This window comes from Ipomoea triloba, chromosome 12 (genome assembly GCF_003576645.1).
Source record: "Ipomoea triloba cultivar NCNSP0323 chromosome 12, ASM357664v1".
NCBI classification, from domain to species: domain Eukaryota; kingdom Viridiplantae; phylum Streptophyta; class Magnoliopsida; order Solanales; family Convolvulaceae; genus Ipomoea; species Ipomoea triloba.
The window spans coordinates 16966643-16984662 of NC_044927.1; the positions used below are offsets into that span (position 1 = coordinate 16966643).

The 18020-nt window shown below is 35.4% G+C and overlaps 1 protein-coding gene across 1 annotated transcript; it reads right to left on the bottom strand.

The window, feature by feature from the left end:
- Nucleotides 1-1413: 1413 nt before the first annotated feature.
- On the bottom strand, nucleotides 1414-10878 carry LOC115999044 (DEAD-box ATP-dependent RNA helicase 13-like). The gene is made up of 16 exons (XM_031238779.1): nucleotides 10579-10878; nucleotides 10055-10236; nucleotides 9666-9926; nucleotides 8125-8297; nucleotides 7848-8042; nucleotides 7601-7777; nucleotides 6121-6503; nucleotides 5276-5456; nucleotides 4882-5004; nucleotides 4688-4804; nucleotides 4195-4299; nucleotides 3614-3754; nucleotides 3451-3516; nucleotides 2873-3031; nucleotides 1863-1944; nucleotides 1414-1749 (listed from the first exon to the last, which is right to left on the bottom strand). Exons 2-16 carry the CDS (start codon nucleotides 10224-10226, stop codon nucleotides 1694-1696), a joined length of 2391 nt encoding a protein of 796 aa, XP_031094639.1. The 5' UTR covers nucleotides 10227-10236; nucleotides 10579-10878; the 3' UTR covers nucleotides 1414-1693.
- Nucleotides 10879-18020: the final 7142 nt, after the last annotated feature.

The following is an 18020-nucleotide window of genomic DNA, read 5'->3' on the forward strand; positions in this document are numbered from 1 at the left end:
TCTCGAAAATCATGCAGGGCGTTGCTTGAAAGTTAGTTGTAGGGATAACGATAGCCTAACAATATACCATAAAAAAGAGTACAACTTGTATAGTAATAGAGCCTTATAAAAGTGAGCGGCATTGTAAAATCACTCACTATACGAAAAGTTCTTTTCTAAACGTTACAGATAAAATTATAGAGTTAATTCCAGTAATGGTCCTCCGACTATGTTGATTTTTCAAAATTAGTCTCCGACTTTTAATTTGGACAATTTAGGTCCCTTGACTTTCAAATTCTTTTCAATGTTGGTCCTTTCGTCAAATTTTGATTAAGTTGATGTCAAATGAAAGGGTAAAATTGTCCGTTCACCTGTATAGTGTATTATTATTCGTATTTCTCAATGTCCTATACACTATATATATGAATATAATCTCAGCCGAATAATATAATCTCAATCGAAGAGGCTTCGACTGAGATTATATGGCTTCGATTGAGACTTCCACTGAGATTGTAATACGAGTAATAATACACTAAACATATGAACGGACAATTTTACACATTTATTTGATCTCAACTTAACCAAAATTTGACAAAAAAATCAACATTGGAAAGAATTTGAAAGTCAGGAGACCTAAATTGTCCAAATTAAAAGTCGAGAACTAATTTTAAAAAATCAACATAGTCGGAGGACCATGGCTGGAATTATCTCTAAAATTACATGTTTCAAATGAACAATGGTTATATTAAAAACATGTAGGAAATGAATGAAAACATTCATTAACCAGATCAAATTTATATACACTTTATTGTTTTCTTAGTCTCCTCTTTCAAACTAGGTCACACGCATACATATCAAACATATTCCATATATCTTGAACCAACAATGTCCATTCCCGTGCAACATTATGAACATTTACTAAATGCTACCCACAAGTAGTAGTGGTTTAAGGCCATGTGAATGATCTTTCAAACTAGGTCACACGCATACATATCAAACATATTCCATATATCTTGAACCAACAATGTCCATTCCCGTGCAACATTATGAACATTTACTAAATGCTACCCACAAGTAGTAGTGGTTTAAGGCCATGTGAATGATCTTTCAAACTAGGTCACACGCATACATATCAAACATATTCCATATATCTTGAACCAACAATGTCCATTCCCGTGCAACATTATGAACATTTACTAAATGCTACCCACAAGTAGTAGTGGTTTAAGGCCATGAACATTCACATGCAACATTATGAAAATTTACTAAATGCTATCACAATTAATATTGCGTTAAAAACCCATGAACATTCACTTACAAGGTGATGAACATTCAAGGTGAAGCTTAGCAAGGTCAGCCTACCGATTCAAAATAATTTGATTCATTCGTAGGTGAATGGGTTTAGGGTTAATATCCTGATCATGGCACATAGAGGGAATTAATATTTCACATTTTATAACACAAGTTCCCTTCATGAATTAATAAGTTCGACAAATAAGTAAAGCACACTTTAACTCACCCATATAAAGACATTTTACATATCGCAACAATTGACTCTTAAGTTATTGCACCATTTATGGCAGACAAATACTCGTAACAATATAACATTAGGAAAGGATACACCACCTTATGATTACTACTGCTACAAAATTGGCCAATTGCTCTATGTTGTTAGGCTCGTTGGTTTGAAGTCCCCCATTGATTTTTTAATCATTCAGTCATTTGCACCTTGAGACTTTTTCCTCTGCTTTCGGCGTTGCTCACGCTGACCTATTGAAGTGAAGAAAATGTGTCTAATAGTACGGTAGTGAAGATAAGAGCATCTACATTATCAAACAATACAAATATAACAAGGGGTTCAAATGGCTGGTGACAATGATTACGTTTTTTCGCTTCTTTTCTCTTTCTCCTTATGTTGTCCATGTTTTTCCGCTTTTCTGCAATCTCCTTCAAATCCAGATGTGCCTGAGAGTAGAAACCCAAAAAAAAAAATAAATAAATAAACAGAGCCTTGTATCAAAATATACATTTTCTAATACATGGAATAACGAATTAATGAATAGATACAGATACATGGTTGACTAATCCCACAAATATCAAGAGCTCACTACATCTCATACAAGCATGCACAAGTGGCAAAAAAGAACTTTCCAAACTGCAACAAAGTACTGATGTCTACTACATAAAGTAGCTAATCAGTAACAGATCAGCTAACAATTATTTAGATCAAACAGAAAAACAACTGTTTGCAGTAGCTGATTCTCACAGATTCAAGCACAAAAAACTTCAGAAGCAAAAAACCACAAATCAGCAAGTAAACCGTACATCAGTTAGAATGCCACATAATAAAATAAACAGACAAGATAATAAATGATACCTAGCTCAAAATGTCTGGTGAAATGGAGACAGAAGCCACAAGGAACAAAATAAGGGAATATTTGATGACTAATTGACTAGCGATTAGTCATTAGCATTTAGCTGAATGTATTAACTCTTATTTGTTAGCATTAATTTGACCAGATGATTGCATTAGCTATTTGAACAAAAATGCTTGGTAAAATTAGAGATTAGATATTTTAATTTGTAAAACGACATAAGGACATCAGTGTGTGTTATTATTGTACTGTATTTTTTTAATAACTCCTTTTTTTTTTACATGTTTTGGAAAAAAAATGCTAATTTTTAAAATGTTCTTTTCAAAAAGCTCATTCTAATTGGCTTTTTGGAAATTAGTTTTTTTTTGGGGGGGTTAAAAAGCTAAGCTAAAAGCAATTTCCCAAACACTTATACGAGCTTGTTAACTTTGTCAAACAAATAAATCTCTTCAAAATGCCTTTCACCAAGCATATATACAACTAGACTAGACTAGACATAGATAGACAAGCAAAAATACCTCTGGACCAGCACTTCGAAGTGCCTGGAGAGGTTCCACACAATCCTGCCCAATAACCACCAATTTCCTCCTTTGACTGTCTCCAGTATTACTTATTTTGCCAAGTTTCAGCTTAGCTAGTTCCTCTAATTGGTTCTGCAGTAGAGGAGAAACCCCAGCCTGAAAAAGATTTAAACAAGGTTACAAATGATACAGAAAGATGCATACCAAATCTCTGAAAAAATAGATGTAATAAGGGAATAATTTCCTTAATGTCCAACTAACAAGTATCAAAAAACAATCACTCAACATAATAAATAATAAGGCCCGCATATTATGTCTAAATAAAATAGCCTTATGCAAGAGGCAAACACAATGAAACAAATAATTTCCCTCTATTGGTGGGAGTAATTAGTACGACAGAACATCTTTAGATAAATGATTTCATCGACAATAACAGAAAATCTAATTATGTAACCACTAGGGATCTTGCTTATGTTCTGCTAATTAAGAGCACTGAATAAATTCCAACCACACTAAAGACTCAACAATGAATACAATCTGTCAACGTAGGAAAATATAGAGGTGGTTAAACTGACCCCTGCCAAAAAGCGATTTGAAAATGTCTTGGGTTGTAATGGGAGAGAAAGAAGAGACTTCAGATCCTGCAGTTTAAAATAAATGAATATAAAGTTAAAATATTGTGTTTGTGTTTTGTGCATGTGCCGTGTATTATAAAATTACTAGAGAGTAAAAGAAGACCTGCTGCAGGTTCTTTAATTGAGAAGAAGTGGCTTTCTTTTGTTTAAAACTTTTTACCCTTTCCTCCTCACTATCATCATCATCCAATTCCAACTCAACTGATTCAGCATGTCGTTCAAGCCAAGTTTTATTGGCCTTATCCTTAAAGAAGAATTCAGCAAAGAAAAAATTTTAACTTTCTAAAAATTAAAACAGAAATATGCTGGAGGAGCTGATAAAGAAAGCATACATACTGCTGAAAATATCAAGTAAAAGCTCAGTTATTTTAAAGCCTAACATGATTACAATAAACTCCAGTCCTCAGCAGTGAACTTGGAAGTAGGGACACGAAGAGAATTCAGCATTTTGTGCATGTGTTTTTTGAAGGAGAGGGAGTGGGGAGGGGTGCAAAAATCAGTTGGAAACAACTATACGTGAGTGGGAATTCGAGTTCTAAGTCTAAAAGCAACAAGCAATTAGACAGCATATATGAGAGTAAATAAACACTAAAAGCCATGATACATAACAAATGTTAGAAACAGGGTTTGAAAACATGATGCCTCATAAGAACATGGAATTATAGGCCTTCCACAACATATCACCTGAGAGTCTTTCCTAAGAATTTTGTCTATTTGGCGTGCAAGGGATAATCGTTTCATAACCTCCGGCATGTATGATATCTCTACAGGAAATCGCTGGAAGCTTTCCTGGACCCAAAATAAAAAATATACATATATATTAAATAAATAAAAATAAAAATGAAAACAGCACACTTCAGATTTTGTTTTGGTTTTTGATAGCTGTTTTTCTTTGTTTGACAAAAGAAGAAACCTCAAAGACTGTGGGAGGCAAAATTATGAAGTCAAGAAAAAGAAGTATTCATTTGCAATGAGATGGAATTACCATCAAACACAAAATGAAATATTATATTATTTTTAATGTAAAAAAAATCACAGCTAAATCTTTCAGAGAAACAAATCTTGATAGGGTAAGATTTTTATCTTAAATCCTAATAGGACTCAATTTTGTTCAACTAGAATCTGAGGCTCTACTATTAGGAAAAATAAACACAATCTACTTTTCAAGAAGAATTACCTTAGCAAAGGATTTGCATAGAGAAGCAAACTTTGATGCATCATTTGGAGAGATTAGGGCAATACTACACCCATCAGAGAAAGCTCTAGCAGTTCTTCCACTTCTATGAACGTAAACCTAGCCCAATAACTCCATTTTTAAAGATTACAAAAATTATATCAAAGTGCAAATGTATTAGGCAAATATCAACTTACCTCAGCTGAATGTGGAAGCTGGTAATGAACAACAGTTCGAACACCGGGAATATCAAGGCCTCTGGCTGCAACGTCAGTAGCAATAAGTATGCCATTTTCATTCGAGCGAAAACGATCAATTCCCTGTATAATAATGAGTAAGAACCAAATGAAAAGATCTGCAAAAGCAATATGTCGAATGGCTTAACTTCCATTGCCTATACAAGTAGAGGTCTTTTGTTATTTGTATTTCTGATAATTGATTCTCTCTCCACATTCTCCCCCCACTCTTGTTTATTTTTCTCCCCTGTTCCCTATTCCTTTCCTCTTTCATATTTCCTCTCCACTTCCCATCCACCATCATTAAGAAACGCAGTATAAGTTATAACTAGAAATAAATCACGAAAAAGCTAACCTTTAGTCGTGCTCGCTGTTGCATCTGGGCATGAAGTGTCGAAACATTGATGCCAAGGATGCGCAACATTGAGGAAAGATGGCGTAATGCTGCAACGGATGTACAGAAAACAATTGTGCGCCCTTTCCCATGAACACTCAAGATATAATATAAATATCCATCTTTATCTTCTTCCCTGCACCTGCACCCAGAGTTCATGACCATTGTCTAAGTGAGCAAAACCAATATAAGGAGTATGGTAAGTTGGTAACAGGCTCATTTTTTAAAAATATTGTATCCTATATGGTCAGACAACAGATCTATTACAAATGTCAAGGTCTACACTCTAGTATACATTTACATACAATGAACTACAATACACCCTCTGATATTAGGTTTTCGACAGAAATGTAAAAATCTTGAGGTTATACTAATTCATTTACCAAGGCTTTTCATTTATTAGTTTATCATAAGAAATTTAAATGGTAAACACAGACAATATTAGACCATAAACAAATTTTACAATATTTAACTACAGGGTGGTCAAGGTAAATTATGTAAAACAGTAATTAATTTGACATATACACAAACAACATGATGGAACGCAAGTGTGCAACATTTAAATAGTGAATGAGAACAAAGTCAATGGAATGCAAGTAGCAAATTTGACCAATAGACATAAACAACTTGATGAGGTGCAAGTAGCAACATTAAAAAGAAAGTTGAAAACAACGTCAACAGCCAACATGAAAATACAGGCCAACACTAGATGAAGCCAATATAAAGCTGGGCAAATAAGTTTTTTCTCTCTTTTTTCCTGTTGGAGAACATGTAATGGCAAAGCAGTATTGGGCACTATAACTTACTCAATGAATGACTCCATAAGCTTGTTTGCCATTATTGATGCATTTGTTAGGTCAACAATAGCAGCATCTGCTCGCATTCCTGCTCTCTCTGAAAGAGTTTCAATTGAATTCAACTCATCATTAGACTTTGATATTTGTGATCCACGCTTCAACTTCTTCCGAAAATCAGCAGATAGGGAAATAGTTGCAGAAAAGACAAAAGTCTGCCTTTTCTTTCTTTGGACACTTGAAACTGTTATGCAATTCTGTGTTTCCATAGAATGCCCATCAGTTGATCTACTAGCCATGGGGAGCACGTCAACTATGGACTGCAACTCTTGAAAATGCCCAGTTTCTATCATGCGATCAGCCTCATCCAGCACAAAGAATGATAATGAATGTAGCTGCAAATGGCAAAATATATCTTAGAAATATATTTTTCTTTGTACCACGACAACATTAATAAACTAAAAAATTAGTAATTGTGCAAAGAATGTGGATAAAATTATAGGGTATTATTTGTTATTTTGACAGTATGGATTGGATGTTGAATATTGAACTTTGAAAAGGACCAACTCCAATTACGCTAGTTTTGTATAAGGATATCTATTTTGTTTTTATATAAAAGAAACCATAGCAATATGGAGAGAAGAAGCATGTCTTTGCAACTACAAGTTTTTAATGCTGAACAAAGTCAAGTGAAGATAGCTAGGGCAATATGGTATAGAGAATTACAGGGAGTTAAAAACAGTCGACCTATTCTCATTCCAGTAATTGTTATGACAATGTTTTAATTCTTAATTGTTTGGCACAAGTATACTATAGTCAAGATTGCAAACGTTGATGGACCAAGCACATTACACGCAGTTTCATCAACACCCTGTCCTAGAAATAATCAATTAACTACCATGACATGAGCCCTTCTAGTTAAACCCAAAAGCTCCGCTAAAGAAAGAAGAAAAATTAACAAACTCAAAGTCTTTTATCCTGGTCTTTGGCAATCAGTACTTCTTCCCTGGCATTCCTTCCTATACAACAGTAGCATTGATTTTGATGTCTTGATCTAAAATCTTAAGCTTTTAAATTTTTTTTTCTCAAAACTTGAGTTTTAACTAATAAGCATAGTAGAAAAAAAAAACTACATCATGAAAAGCAAGAGTCATACTCATTTGTACCATATTTTTAATCAGAATGTAACTTGAACAGTTGAACCAGACAAAAAGTTCCTTCTCATTTTGTGTTTGAGCATTGGGGTTAGGGGGAGACACACTGCTGTACATTTTTAAATATTTGGGAAGAAATAAGGATAATTGTTGGTCATGCAACATAATTTCATAAAGCAAGCGATACAGTATAAAATCCATCTCAATAAATCAGTAACTTAATTTGTCAATGAATGTGCTAAACACTTCATATCCTTTTCTACTTTTGAAGAAGGGGGGTTTTGGTATGAATACCTGCATGCAATCAACTTTTTCATATACAAAAACTGATGGCTAACCTCTATAAGATGAACTTCTCCACCTGACATAAGTTCCCAGAGCCTCCCAGGAGTCCCGACCACAATTTCAGGCCTTCGTTTCAATAGTCTCTCTTGCTTTTCAGTAGACATGCCACCAACAATAGCAATAACCCTAATATTGGTGTGTTTTGCTACTTCCCTGATGTGATCAGTGACCTGGAGAGATTGTAACACTCACTAGTGGAGTAAAAGTAGCCTAATAGGAATCACTTGTAATCTCACATACCTGAAGTGCAAGCTCTCTTGTAGGAGTAACAATTAGAGCCCGAAGAAGACCTCTAGGAGCTATTTTTTCATCTACCTCCCCATCTTCTGCATTAAGTCTGTCAGCTTTTTCTTTCTCTTCAAGAAGGCGCTGAAGAATGGGTAAACCAAATGCAAGTGTTTTTCCAGATCCAGTCTCTGCAGCACCTACAACATCCTGTTACAATAACCAACAATTATTAATATATCGGCAAGCTACACATTGTGACAACAAATCCCATTCGCATCACAGGTACAACCTTTCCTTGATGAGCAGCTGCAGGAATACAAGCTCTCTGTATTGGTGTGGGTTCCTTGAAATTCTGTCTGTATATTGATTTCATAAGCAAGGGATGAAGTCTCATTTCATTCCATGCATAAAATTCAGTCTCATCTACTGAATCCTCTTCATCATCATTTTTGTTGTTGGAAACTGAAATAGGCACATGTCCAAGACAACAATGAATTACATTAGACGCCAAAAGGGACAAGATGGAAAAACATATGTAAATATAAAATGGCACTCCATATATAGCTGGAGTATGAACCATAAATTTAGGCAGCTTAACTGAGACCTTGCACAGTATTCAACAACTAAAAAGTTTAGCACCTAATACAGCGAAAAGGCAAATTCATGGACCAATTAAATACTCTAAAATTACCTCAGACAAGAAAAATAAAATAAATATTGAAGGCAAGACAAAACAATAAAACTTAAGGACAGTAACAAAATAGTCTTACATAGTTATTACACTCTCTAAGGAATCAGGATATAGGAACCATGGAGAGAAAGCACACAGGTATTTAGTTTTCTACAATATAACTTCTCAGCGAATCTTAGTATGATGCCATTTTAATTATATGCTGATAATGGGCGTATGGCTGTTGAAGCATTTTCAAATGTTGACTGGGCTGGGTTGCCAAGTGATAGGAGATCTACAATAGGAATACAGGATATTGTGTGTTTGTAGGGGGACAATTTGGTGTCGTGGAAGGGTAAGAAGCATAATGTTGTGGCTTGCTCCAGTGCAAAGTCTGAGCACAGGGCTATGGCTCATGTGACTTGTGAGATAACGTGGATTCGCAATATTCTAGAAGAAGTTGGTGTAAGGAGGTAAGGGTAGGTTATGGTGTGATAGCCAAGCTGCTATACACATCTCTTACAATCCTGTTTTCCATGAACAGACCAAACACATTGAGATAGATTGTCATCTTGTGCGAGAAAAGGTGCAACAAGGGTTGATTTGTGTTGGACATATCCAAAGTGGTGATCAACTAGCAGATGTGTTCGTGAAAGGGCTTGGTAGGAGTAGGGTCGAGCCCATTTGTAACAAGCTAGGCAAGGTCAATATCCATGCTCCAGCTTGAGGGGAAATCTTGGAAGGTATTGAGGGAGGTTCAGTGAATAGCTCTCAACTACTCATTTAGAATTTTAAATGAGTGGTTGAGAGCTTGGTTAAACCTTCTACTAGCATGTATAAAACTATAAATACTTGTCTTGTACAATTCCTTTTCATCAGTTCAATATATACATAGTTAATATTCTACATTAATGTTAAATGATTCTCCATAGATTCAACAAATCACTCACTATGAAGGGGAAAACTCTAAATTTATTTTTAGAAAGAAAACAAAATTTATTTTTAGAAAGAAAACAAAAAGACAAACCACTGATTGTCAATGAAATACACATAATAAAGTTTTGCATAAACAGCCAATCACATCATAATTCATATCAACAAATACCAAAGAATTAAAACTCTTAGTAAAGAGTAAACATCAAATTCAGCACAACACTAACCAGCTGTTAATTCTGTATTTTCTTCTGTTTTATTCACCAGGCTACCCTTCTTCTTCTTACTTCTTTTCTTTTTCATTTGTTTTATTTCCTCATCAGCTTTATCATCTCCCTCTTCACCAATGGAATCATCATGACTTTCACTTATTTTCTGCTTTTTTGTTTTTGGCTTTCCCTTGGATTTTGGCTGCTCATTTCCTCCACTCGACTTTGAAATCTCCAATCCGTATGTTGTTTCATCAACCTCCTCCAGTGATAAAAATCCTACATTAAGTATTGATGAATCAGGAAAACAAAACAACAAAACAAAAAAAAAAAACCAAAGCAACAACATAAATTTTACAGAACGATATGCCCAAATCCAATTTTACATGAAAGGGAGATAAAGGTACCTCCTCCGAGTTCATCATCACCGAAGAGATGGGAGAACGCGTCATCGGTTTCAGGGAGCGAAAAGTTCCATGGAAGTGAGTCGAGATGCTCAAGTAGTTCAGAGTCTTCTCGGACACGCTTTTTAGGTTTTTTCTGCTTCTTTTTCTTGCTATCCGAAGGTTGAGAAGCCATTAAAGAGCGTCTAAGGTTTGAAGAATGCAGGAAGATAGGAAGATGTACAGCAGGGGAATTAGGAACATATTCAAACATATTGCATTCAAAGATTTCGGATATGCATTCATACAGTAACTTTTTCTGAAAAGAAAACATTTTTTTTCCGACGAAATGCATACAAAGTTTTTCACATATACGGATTTATACAAAAATTTTCAGACATTTATGAACGTTCTTCGAATACTTTTACAAAAAAAAGAGATCTTCACAACATAATTCCTATTGAGAACTAGGAATGAACTTAGCAGTATATGTTGGTTTTTGGGCGAATTTTGAGTATTTTAGAAATCGAAAGATCATAAATACCTACCTTGGTTATTACCGATCGGCGTCCTGATCGGAATTCAATCGCCCGTTGCGATCTTTACGGCGGTCACGGCGGTCACGGCGTCGCAGCGGCGGCAACTGTTGACGATCGCCCGCCCCCGTCCGGCTTCTTCCTGCGTTGGCGTCGTCCAGCAGCAACGGTGGCGCAGCTCGGCGACGGCGGTAAGACAAACGGTGGCGATGGAGCTGGTTTTCCGGCGACAGGAGACGAACGCGAGGTGCGATGGCTATGGCGTCTGTCTGTCTAGTCGCATCTGTCTCTCTTCTAGCTGCTTCGTTTGCCTGATGATGAATGGCTGCTAGGGTTATGGACCAAAGTGATAATAGCTTGATGGATTTGGTTTGGGTCGGGTGTGGCCCAATTCAGCCAGGCTTGATCCAATCTTAAAAAAAGCTATTATTGTTGTTGGGCTCATTCTGTGTTCATAAGTTATTGAACAAAGATGATAGATTATGATGGGCTATGTAGTCCAATTTTGCCGGACCTATGATTAGGGGTGACCACGGTTCGGTTCGAACCGACCGGTTCAAACCGAACCGGTACTGTAGCAACCGGAACCAGAACCGTACGGTCGGTTCCGGTTCCGGTTAAGGTTTCGGGGAATCTGGACCGATTCTGGTTCCAGAACCGTAATTAATAAAAAAAATAAATAAATAAATATGTAGGCCACACCAGGCGTGGCCTGGTGTGGGCTACTGCCAGTCGGCAGTAGCCTTATTGCTGGCTACTGCCCACTGGCAGTAGCCAGTACAAAGACTCAAGCGAGTCTTTGAAATTCAAAGACTCACTTGAGTCTTGTCTACTCAACATGTCTTTCACCTTTTTTTTTTTTTGCAGGTGTTTGTTTGGCACTTTGGCTTGCTCTAACGTGCAAATTTTGAAGTGCCAGAGAATCTCTAGCACTTCATTAAAATTATTAGCTCCCTTTGCAGCTTTGGAGGTATATCTGCACAAAGGGAGCCAAAAACTTCCGAAAATTTAGGCTTTGAATCCTTAAATTTCGGAAATTTTTTTAAAATATAAACGTTGTATTTGTAAGAACGGATATTTTTTTTGTCAGAATGTCAGAACGGATTTTTTTTTGTGTACTCTTCAATTTTCATCACTTCATCAGGCATTCAAGGGCTCAAGGCTTCAACTCCTTCAAGTCTTCAAGACTTCAACTGATAAGTCTTCTATCTTCTATAAATTAGTGACTTCAAAAATATTTTTTTACGCAACTTTCAATATTTAACTCTCTCACTCTCTTACTCTCTCACTCTCTCAATATTCTGATTACTCTCTTTCCTACAACCTACAAGTCTACAACTACAATTTTTTTACGCAACTTTCATTCTTTCAATATCTTACTCTCCAACTCTCTCACCCTCTCAATACTTTGATTACTCTTTTGCCTATAATTTTCTCTACATTTTTTATATCTCTACAATCTACATGGATAATTCAAGCAGAGCATCCTTTTCCTACGAAGGCCAAGCTAGTGGTAGTCGTGGAAATCGTGGCAAATCTCTTGCTGTAGAACCTCCACGGCATTCAGTTCATGGATTTTCAAGAGAAAATCCTTCTTTTGAAGCTCCCCGGCATTCGGTTCATGGATTTCCAAGCGAAGCGCCTTTTTTTTAACCTCCCCGGCATTCGGTTCATGGATTTCCGAGCGAACATGAATACCACCAATTTTTACAACAACAATCATACTACCAAGACATGAATCCAAACCCTCAAATGACCATAAATGAACCTCAACATGCCTCTTCAAACCCTCAAATGACCATAAATGAACCTCAACATGCCTCTTTTGGTTCCCAACCGACCATAAATGAACCTCAACATGCCTCTTTTGGTTCCCAACCCTTTCATTCTTCTTTTGATTCTAACACTGCTACTTTTTCGCAGGGCCACTACGAGGACGAGGACGAGGAACCCGAAGAAATTCAACCTTCTACTGCTAAACAAAAATCCGATCTTTTCAGAGTACACATGAAAAAAGTTGAACACCCTGATGGAAGAATTATAGTTAAATGTAATTATTGTGACAAGGAGTACCAATGGTCTAAATCCGGTGGATACGGGACATACCAGAAGTATATAACTTCCAAACATCTGGATAAAGAGGTAAATACACAAACACAACAACAAATTGGGAGGTATACAACTAAATCTAGTGCTTTATTTTGTTACTCAGATGAGCAAACTAGACGCAAGTTTGCTGAAATGATTGCTATTGACGGTTTATCGTTTAGTTTTGGACAGAAAGTTGGCTTTAAAGAATTTTGCAGGGGTGCATTAAATCCACAAATGTGTGATTTACCGCGTACAACGGCTACGCGTCATCTTTATAAATTATATAAAGATGAAAAAAAGAGATTGATTTCTTACTTGGAAACACATAATGGGCATGTTACTATATGTGCTGACATTTGGAGCGATCATTGGAGAGAACATTCATATTTGGGCATTACTTGTCATTGGGTAGATCAAGAATGACGGTTGCAAAAAAGGATCCTTGCCTTCCGGTGTTTTGATGAACAACATAGTGCACATAATATTTACAGTAAGTTACAGAGTATATTTGATGAATATAAAATTACTAACAAAATTTTTGCAATTGGTTTTGACAATGCATCCAACAATACTGCTGCAATCCCTGCGCTAAAGGAATTATGTCTACCGTATTTTGGAGGTAAATTTTTTCACCAAAGGTGTGTTTGTCATGTTTTAAATCTATGTGTTCAAGCTGGTTTAGTTTCTCTTAGTAGTAGTATTAAACCTATTAGAGATGCTGTTGTTTATTTGTGGAAGCATCCCAATGCGCAAAAAGAGTTTAGTCGGTTTTGCAAAAGAAACAATATGCCTCCAAAAAGATTTCCTCGAGATGTTCCAACTCGTTGGAATTCTACCTATACTTTGCTTAGTAGTACTATATATTATAAAGATTTGTTGTGTTCTTTTTTTTCAAACAACAGTGATATTCATTTGTTTACCCAACATTGGGATGCTTGCACAAAGATTTGTGAGTTATTAAAAGAGTTTCATGATGCCACTTTGGCTTTGTCCGGTGTGTATTATACTACTACACACTTATTTTTAATTTATGCTGTAAATATTGTTGGTAAGCTTTCTGAATATCATGATGATGATATTTTGAGTGATGCTATTGCATGCATTAGATCAAAGTTTTTAGATTATTATAGAAATATTCCTATTATTTATTTAATTGCAATCTGTTTTGATCCTCGTTGTAAATTATATGGTTTAAGTACTTTTTTACAAACTTATTATGAATGTTTAGAATTAGATGATCCTGATGATCCGAACTATGATGAATGTTTAGAATTAGATGATCCTGATGATCCGAACTATGTTAATGGTTTAGAATTAGATGATCCTGATGATCCGAACTATGTTAATGTTAATGCTTTAGATGATCCTGATGATCCGAACTATGTTAATGTTAATGCTGTACATAATGAAATAACGAGTTTATTTCATAGTTTGTGTGAAGAATATTTACAGGCTTATGGTCCGTCGTTGAATATTAGTACGTCTTCTCGAAGTACTTCACAAAGCTCACAATCATCTCTACGAAGTAGAGGCTTTAACCTGTTAGCTAGAGCAGGTAAAAGTCGTCGGACCAGTGGGAGCGCGACTAGTTCATCATCTACAGCATTATCCGAGGCGGAGATATATTTAAATACTGAGTTTGTATTTTTAGATAATGATGATAATAATCTTGATGTTTTGCAGTGGTGGAAAGACCACGAAATTTTTTTTCCTATTTTATCTATTATTGCAAAACAAATTTTTGGAACTCCTGCTTCTACAGTAGCAGTTGAACAAGAGTTTAGTGCAGGTGGAAACATGTTGGACGAGACTCGTTCAAGAATGACGCCACAGTCAATTGAAAGTCAAGTTTGCACATCCGATTGGGGATTGGCAAAAATTAGAGAACAAGAGAATGATAAGTCAGGCATCATCAACGATTTCTTTTCCGATGATGCAACCACTACTGCAACCGAAGGGGAACAAACCGACTCCTAAAGTCCTAATTCCAAAAAAAAGGTAAAAGAACTACGTAGGCTTTGATTCTTATTGAACTTTCAATAAGATACGTAGGCAACTTAATCTTGGTAAAATTAAGTGCAAGCCCAAAATTATTATTATTATTTTTTGTTACCATTAAAGTTTAGAGAAATCAATGTATTATTATGACCAATGTATTCTAGATTTTAAGAATTGAGTAGTCAATAATATATGAGATTTGAATTTTGTAACCAATGTAATGTATTCTTTTCACTGATTTGAAATGAAATCCAATTATTGAACTTATATCAATTGTATGTTGTATACTTACTAATTACTACTTGGCTACACAAATACACAATTATGTTACAAGTTACAACTTACAACAAGTCAATAACTCAACAAGATATTTGGAAAATGAAAATGATAGTAATGGACTCATTGTTATTTGTTAAAATTAAAAAATAAGATAATATTAATACTTCAAATTTACACAAAAAAAAAATAAAAATGCCGGTTAGAACCGGCGGTTCGAACCGGAATCGCCGGTTCTAGGAACTGGAACCGGAACCTTAAGGTTCCGGTTCAGGGAAACCAAAAACCGGGAACCGACGGTTCGGAACCGGAACCGGAACCGAACCGCGGTCATGCCTACCTATGATTAAATAAAACTTTAATTCATTTGGGTCTCCTTTTTAAGGTCTTTGGACTATTTTTTTAGGCCAAATTATTTTGAGTTTTTTGGACCCATTCGTTGAGATAATTCTATTAAATTATAATTCAATATGAGCTTCTTCTTTCTTTTAGCTTGTTTTGAATTTTAATTTAATATGTGTGCTCATATTTAATTGTCTAAGTATTACAATTTATTTATGATATATGAGCCCTTCCAGTTTCATAATATGCTTAATCATATTATGCTTTGTATTGCTATGAATACGCCTATAGAATATCATATTTAAGTATGCCTTAGTGTCTCTAGAAAGGATTTAGCATAAAGAAATGATTTTGCATATTATTATTTCTCGCTTATGTCATATCAAAAGACACGTTAAAGAATCCTAAACACCTTCCGACAACGGCTCTTTATGCCTTATGGAAATCCCTGGAGGATAAATTTTGCCTAGAAAATATTAATGGTTCTTTTTTAAATCAAAATTTGCCTACCGAGACCTTGTTTTCTTTTCCATATCACCATATTTCCCGTAAGTGTAAACGCACCACTTATTGGTGCAAATCTATGATGCATGACCAATTGGCTCTGCTCAGGTGCCCAAAGCACACAAATGTCACTTACCGCGGAAGAAGACGAGAAAGAGATATAGCAACAATGGCAACAACAAACACTCCCTTAATAAAAGGCAAAAATGACCCCACTTGACGATAAGTAAACCACAAAGTCTTAACTTTGGCCCGACAGCAAGTTATGCTTTACATATGGGTGTAAGAGGCGTCGGTCACGTGCGTGACACACCCCAAAGCATTTTGTTGAAACCTATGTGAACAAGCACATTGTTGAATCCAAATAAGTTGCATTGCCTGAAGTAACCGCTCTTATTTGTCATATTGATGACCTACTATCCTATCCTCCAACAAATTCTTGATAAGTTTTCCTTTGTGGGCTCGGTAGATCATCATTTTTTATAAACAAAAAGGATTAAATCCGTTGGTTTTCTTGGCAAAACCAGACCTTATCATAACCCAAAATTTATATCTATCCCAGAAGTGATTGACTCTTCCTCTGTAAATTACAATAGTAGTTCTGTTGCAAGATCCTCAATATTTTGAACGGGTGCATGATCTATGTTCAGTTGAAGATCACTATCCCTCAATGGTGATAGTTCATCCTGATATGAATAATCATCAGTAAGATCATTAATGAAAAGAGGAATGAGAAATTCAAACTTTTATCTTGATGTTGTATATATCTAAGTCAAATCAAATTATCCACATCATCTTGCTTTAATTTTATTAAAGCTATTTTGGCACTTTTGAAGACTCATACCGTACTTATGATTATCTTTTGGTGTGTCAAAATGTTATGATAAAACCCACACAGGTATTGATGTTTTTGGGGACATCATACTTGATATATTTTAATTCAAATCTACCTCACTGCATATCAATCTCAAATCCCCCATCAACCTAGTACGTGTAAACATTTCCCATTCTGCGTTCCTATTCTTAGTGTGCAGTCCAATTGCTATATCACCAACATTTACGTATCTTTATGGGCTATACAACTCCATCTATTTACATAAAGCCCATGATAAGGAATCAATAGATACGCTGATTGCATACTGAAGATCAGTTTCACGGCATTAGGGGGAGATATACCCAAATTTAAATGCCGAGAAATCCCATGAAATGGAATGATCTTCATTATAATCCACGTACTAGTAAAACTGAACTAGAAGTTCAGAAGATAATCTATTTGCAATATTAACAAATAATCTGCCAAATATATATACCAATATAATGTATATATACACTGATCATGTTGATCAGAAAAGAGTGACAAGGTCCCATAGATAATCCTCAAAATTGGACCAAATATGTCTATATCGATACTCCTTGATGCCAAAAGTATAGGAGATCTATCGGTTTAACAAATATGAAACATAATGCTAGCAAAGAAGCATTGTCACTTTTGCCTTAAAAAGAATCATGTCCTGAAGACATTTTGTCCAGAAGACAAAAACCCTAGTAAGGTGCACCAAACAAACATAATACTGGGATTCGGAACAATCAGATCTTAATACTTGGACGATCTGATTAAAAATTGTCATGATTTTGGGAGAAAATTATACAGTTGTCGACAACATACGCCTATATAGTTGCTCATTTTAAATAAACTGGATCCAGGTGAGGTGCCAGAAGCATCCTCATTATTTAATATTTAAAGGAGCAATTAAGGTAGAGCTCGACTCGCTAAAACAGATTCTCTTGACAATACATACACCATTGAATAATAACCTTGTTGGTTACAAATGGATGTTTGTACGAAAGAGAAATGAAAACAATAAGGTGATATAATAGCGAGTGTTTGTAGCATATGGGTTAACGCAGAAACCCTTGATTAATTTTAACCAAATCTCCCATGTACGATGACATTAAGTTTCGCTATATAAGATAATTGGCAGAATAAACTTAGATATGCAGCTAATAAATGTCATGACCATATGACAATAAGGTCTTTGGACGATATGAACTTTATATGACCTTAGCACAGATCATAATTAACTAAGTAATTTTCTCCTGAAGCAGGAAAATGTAAAAATCAAAATAATATCGTTAGTACCTATTGAGAGACTACTAATCATTATCTCAACATATGTTGGTGTTATAAACATCGTAAAGAGTTTAATGGTATTAGCTCTAAAAATGAAATGAAAGGACTTGGT

Coding starts and splice junctions, on each gene's coding strand:
- LOC115999044 (XM_031238779.1), bottom strand. CDS start 10,226: ATGGCTTCTCAACCTTCGGATAGCAAGAAAAAGAAGCAGAAAAAACCT. Junction 5,457..6,120: donor CTTATGGAGTCATTCATTGA/GTAAGTTATAGT, acceptor CTCTGGGTGCAG/GTGCAGGGAAGAAGATAAAG. Junction 5,005..5,275: donor AACAGCGAGCACGACTAAAG/GTTAGCTTTTTC, acceptor ATTATTATACAG/GGAATTGATCGTTTTCGCTC.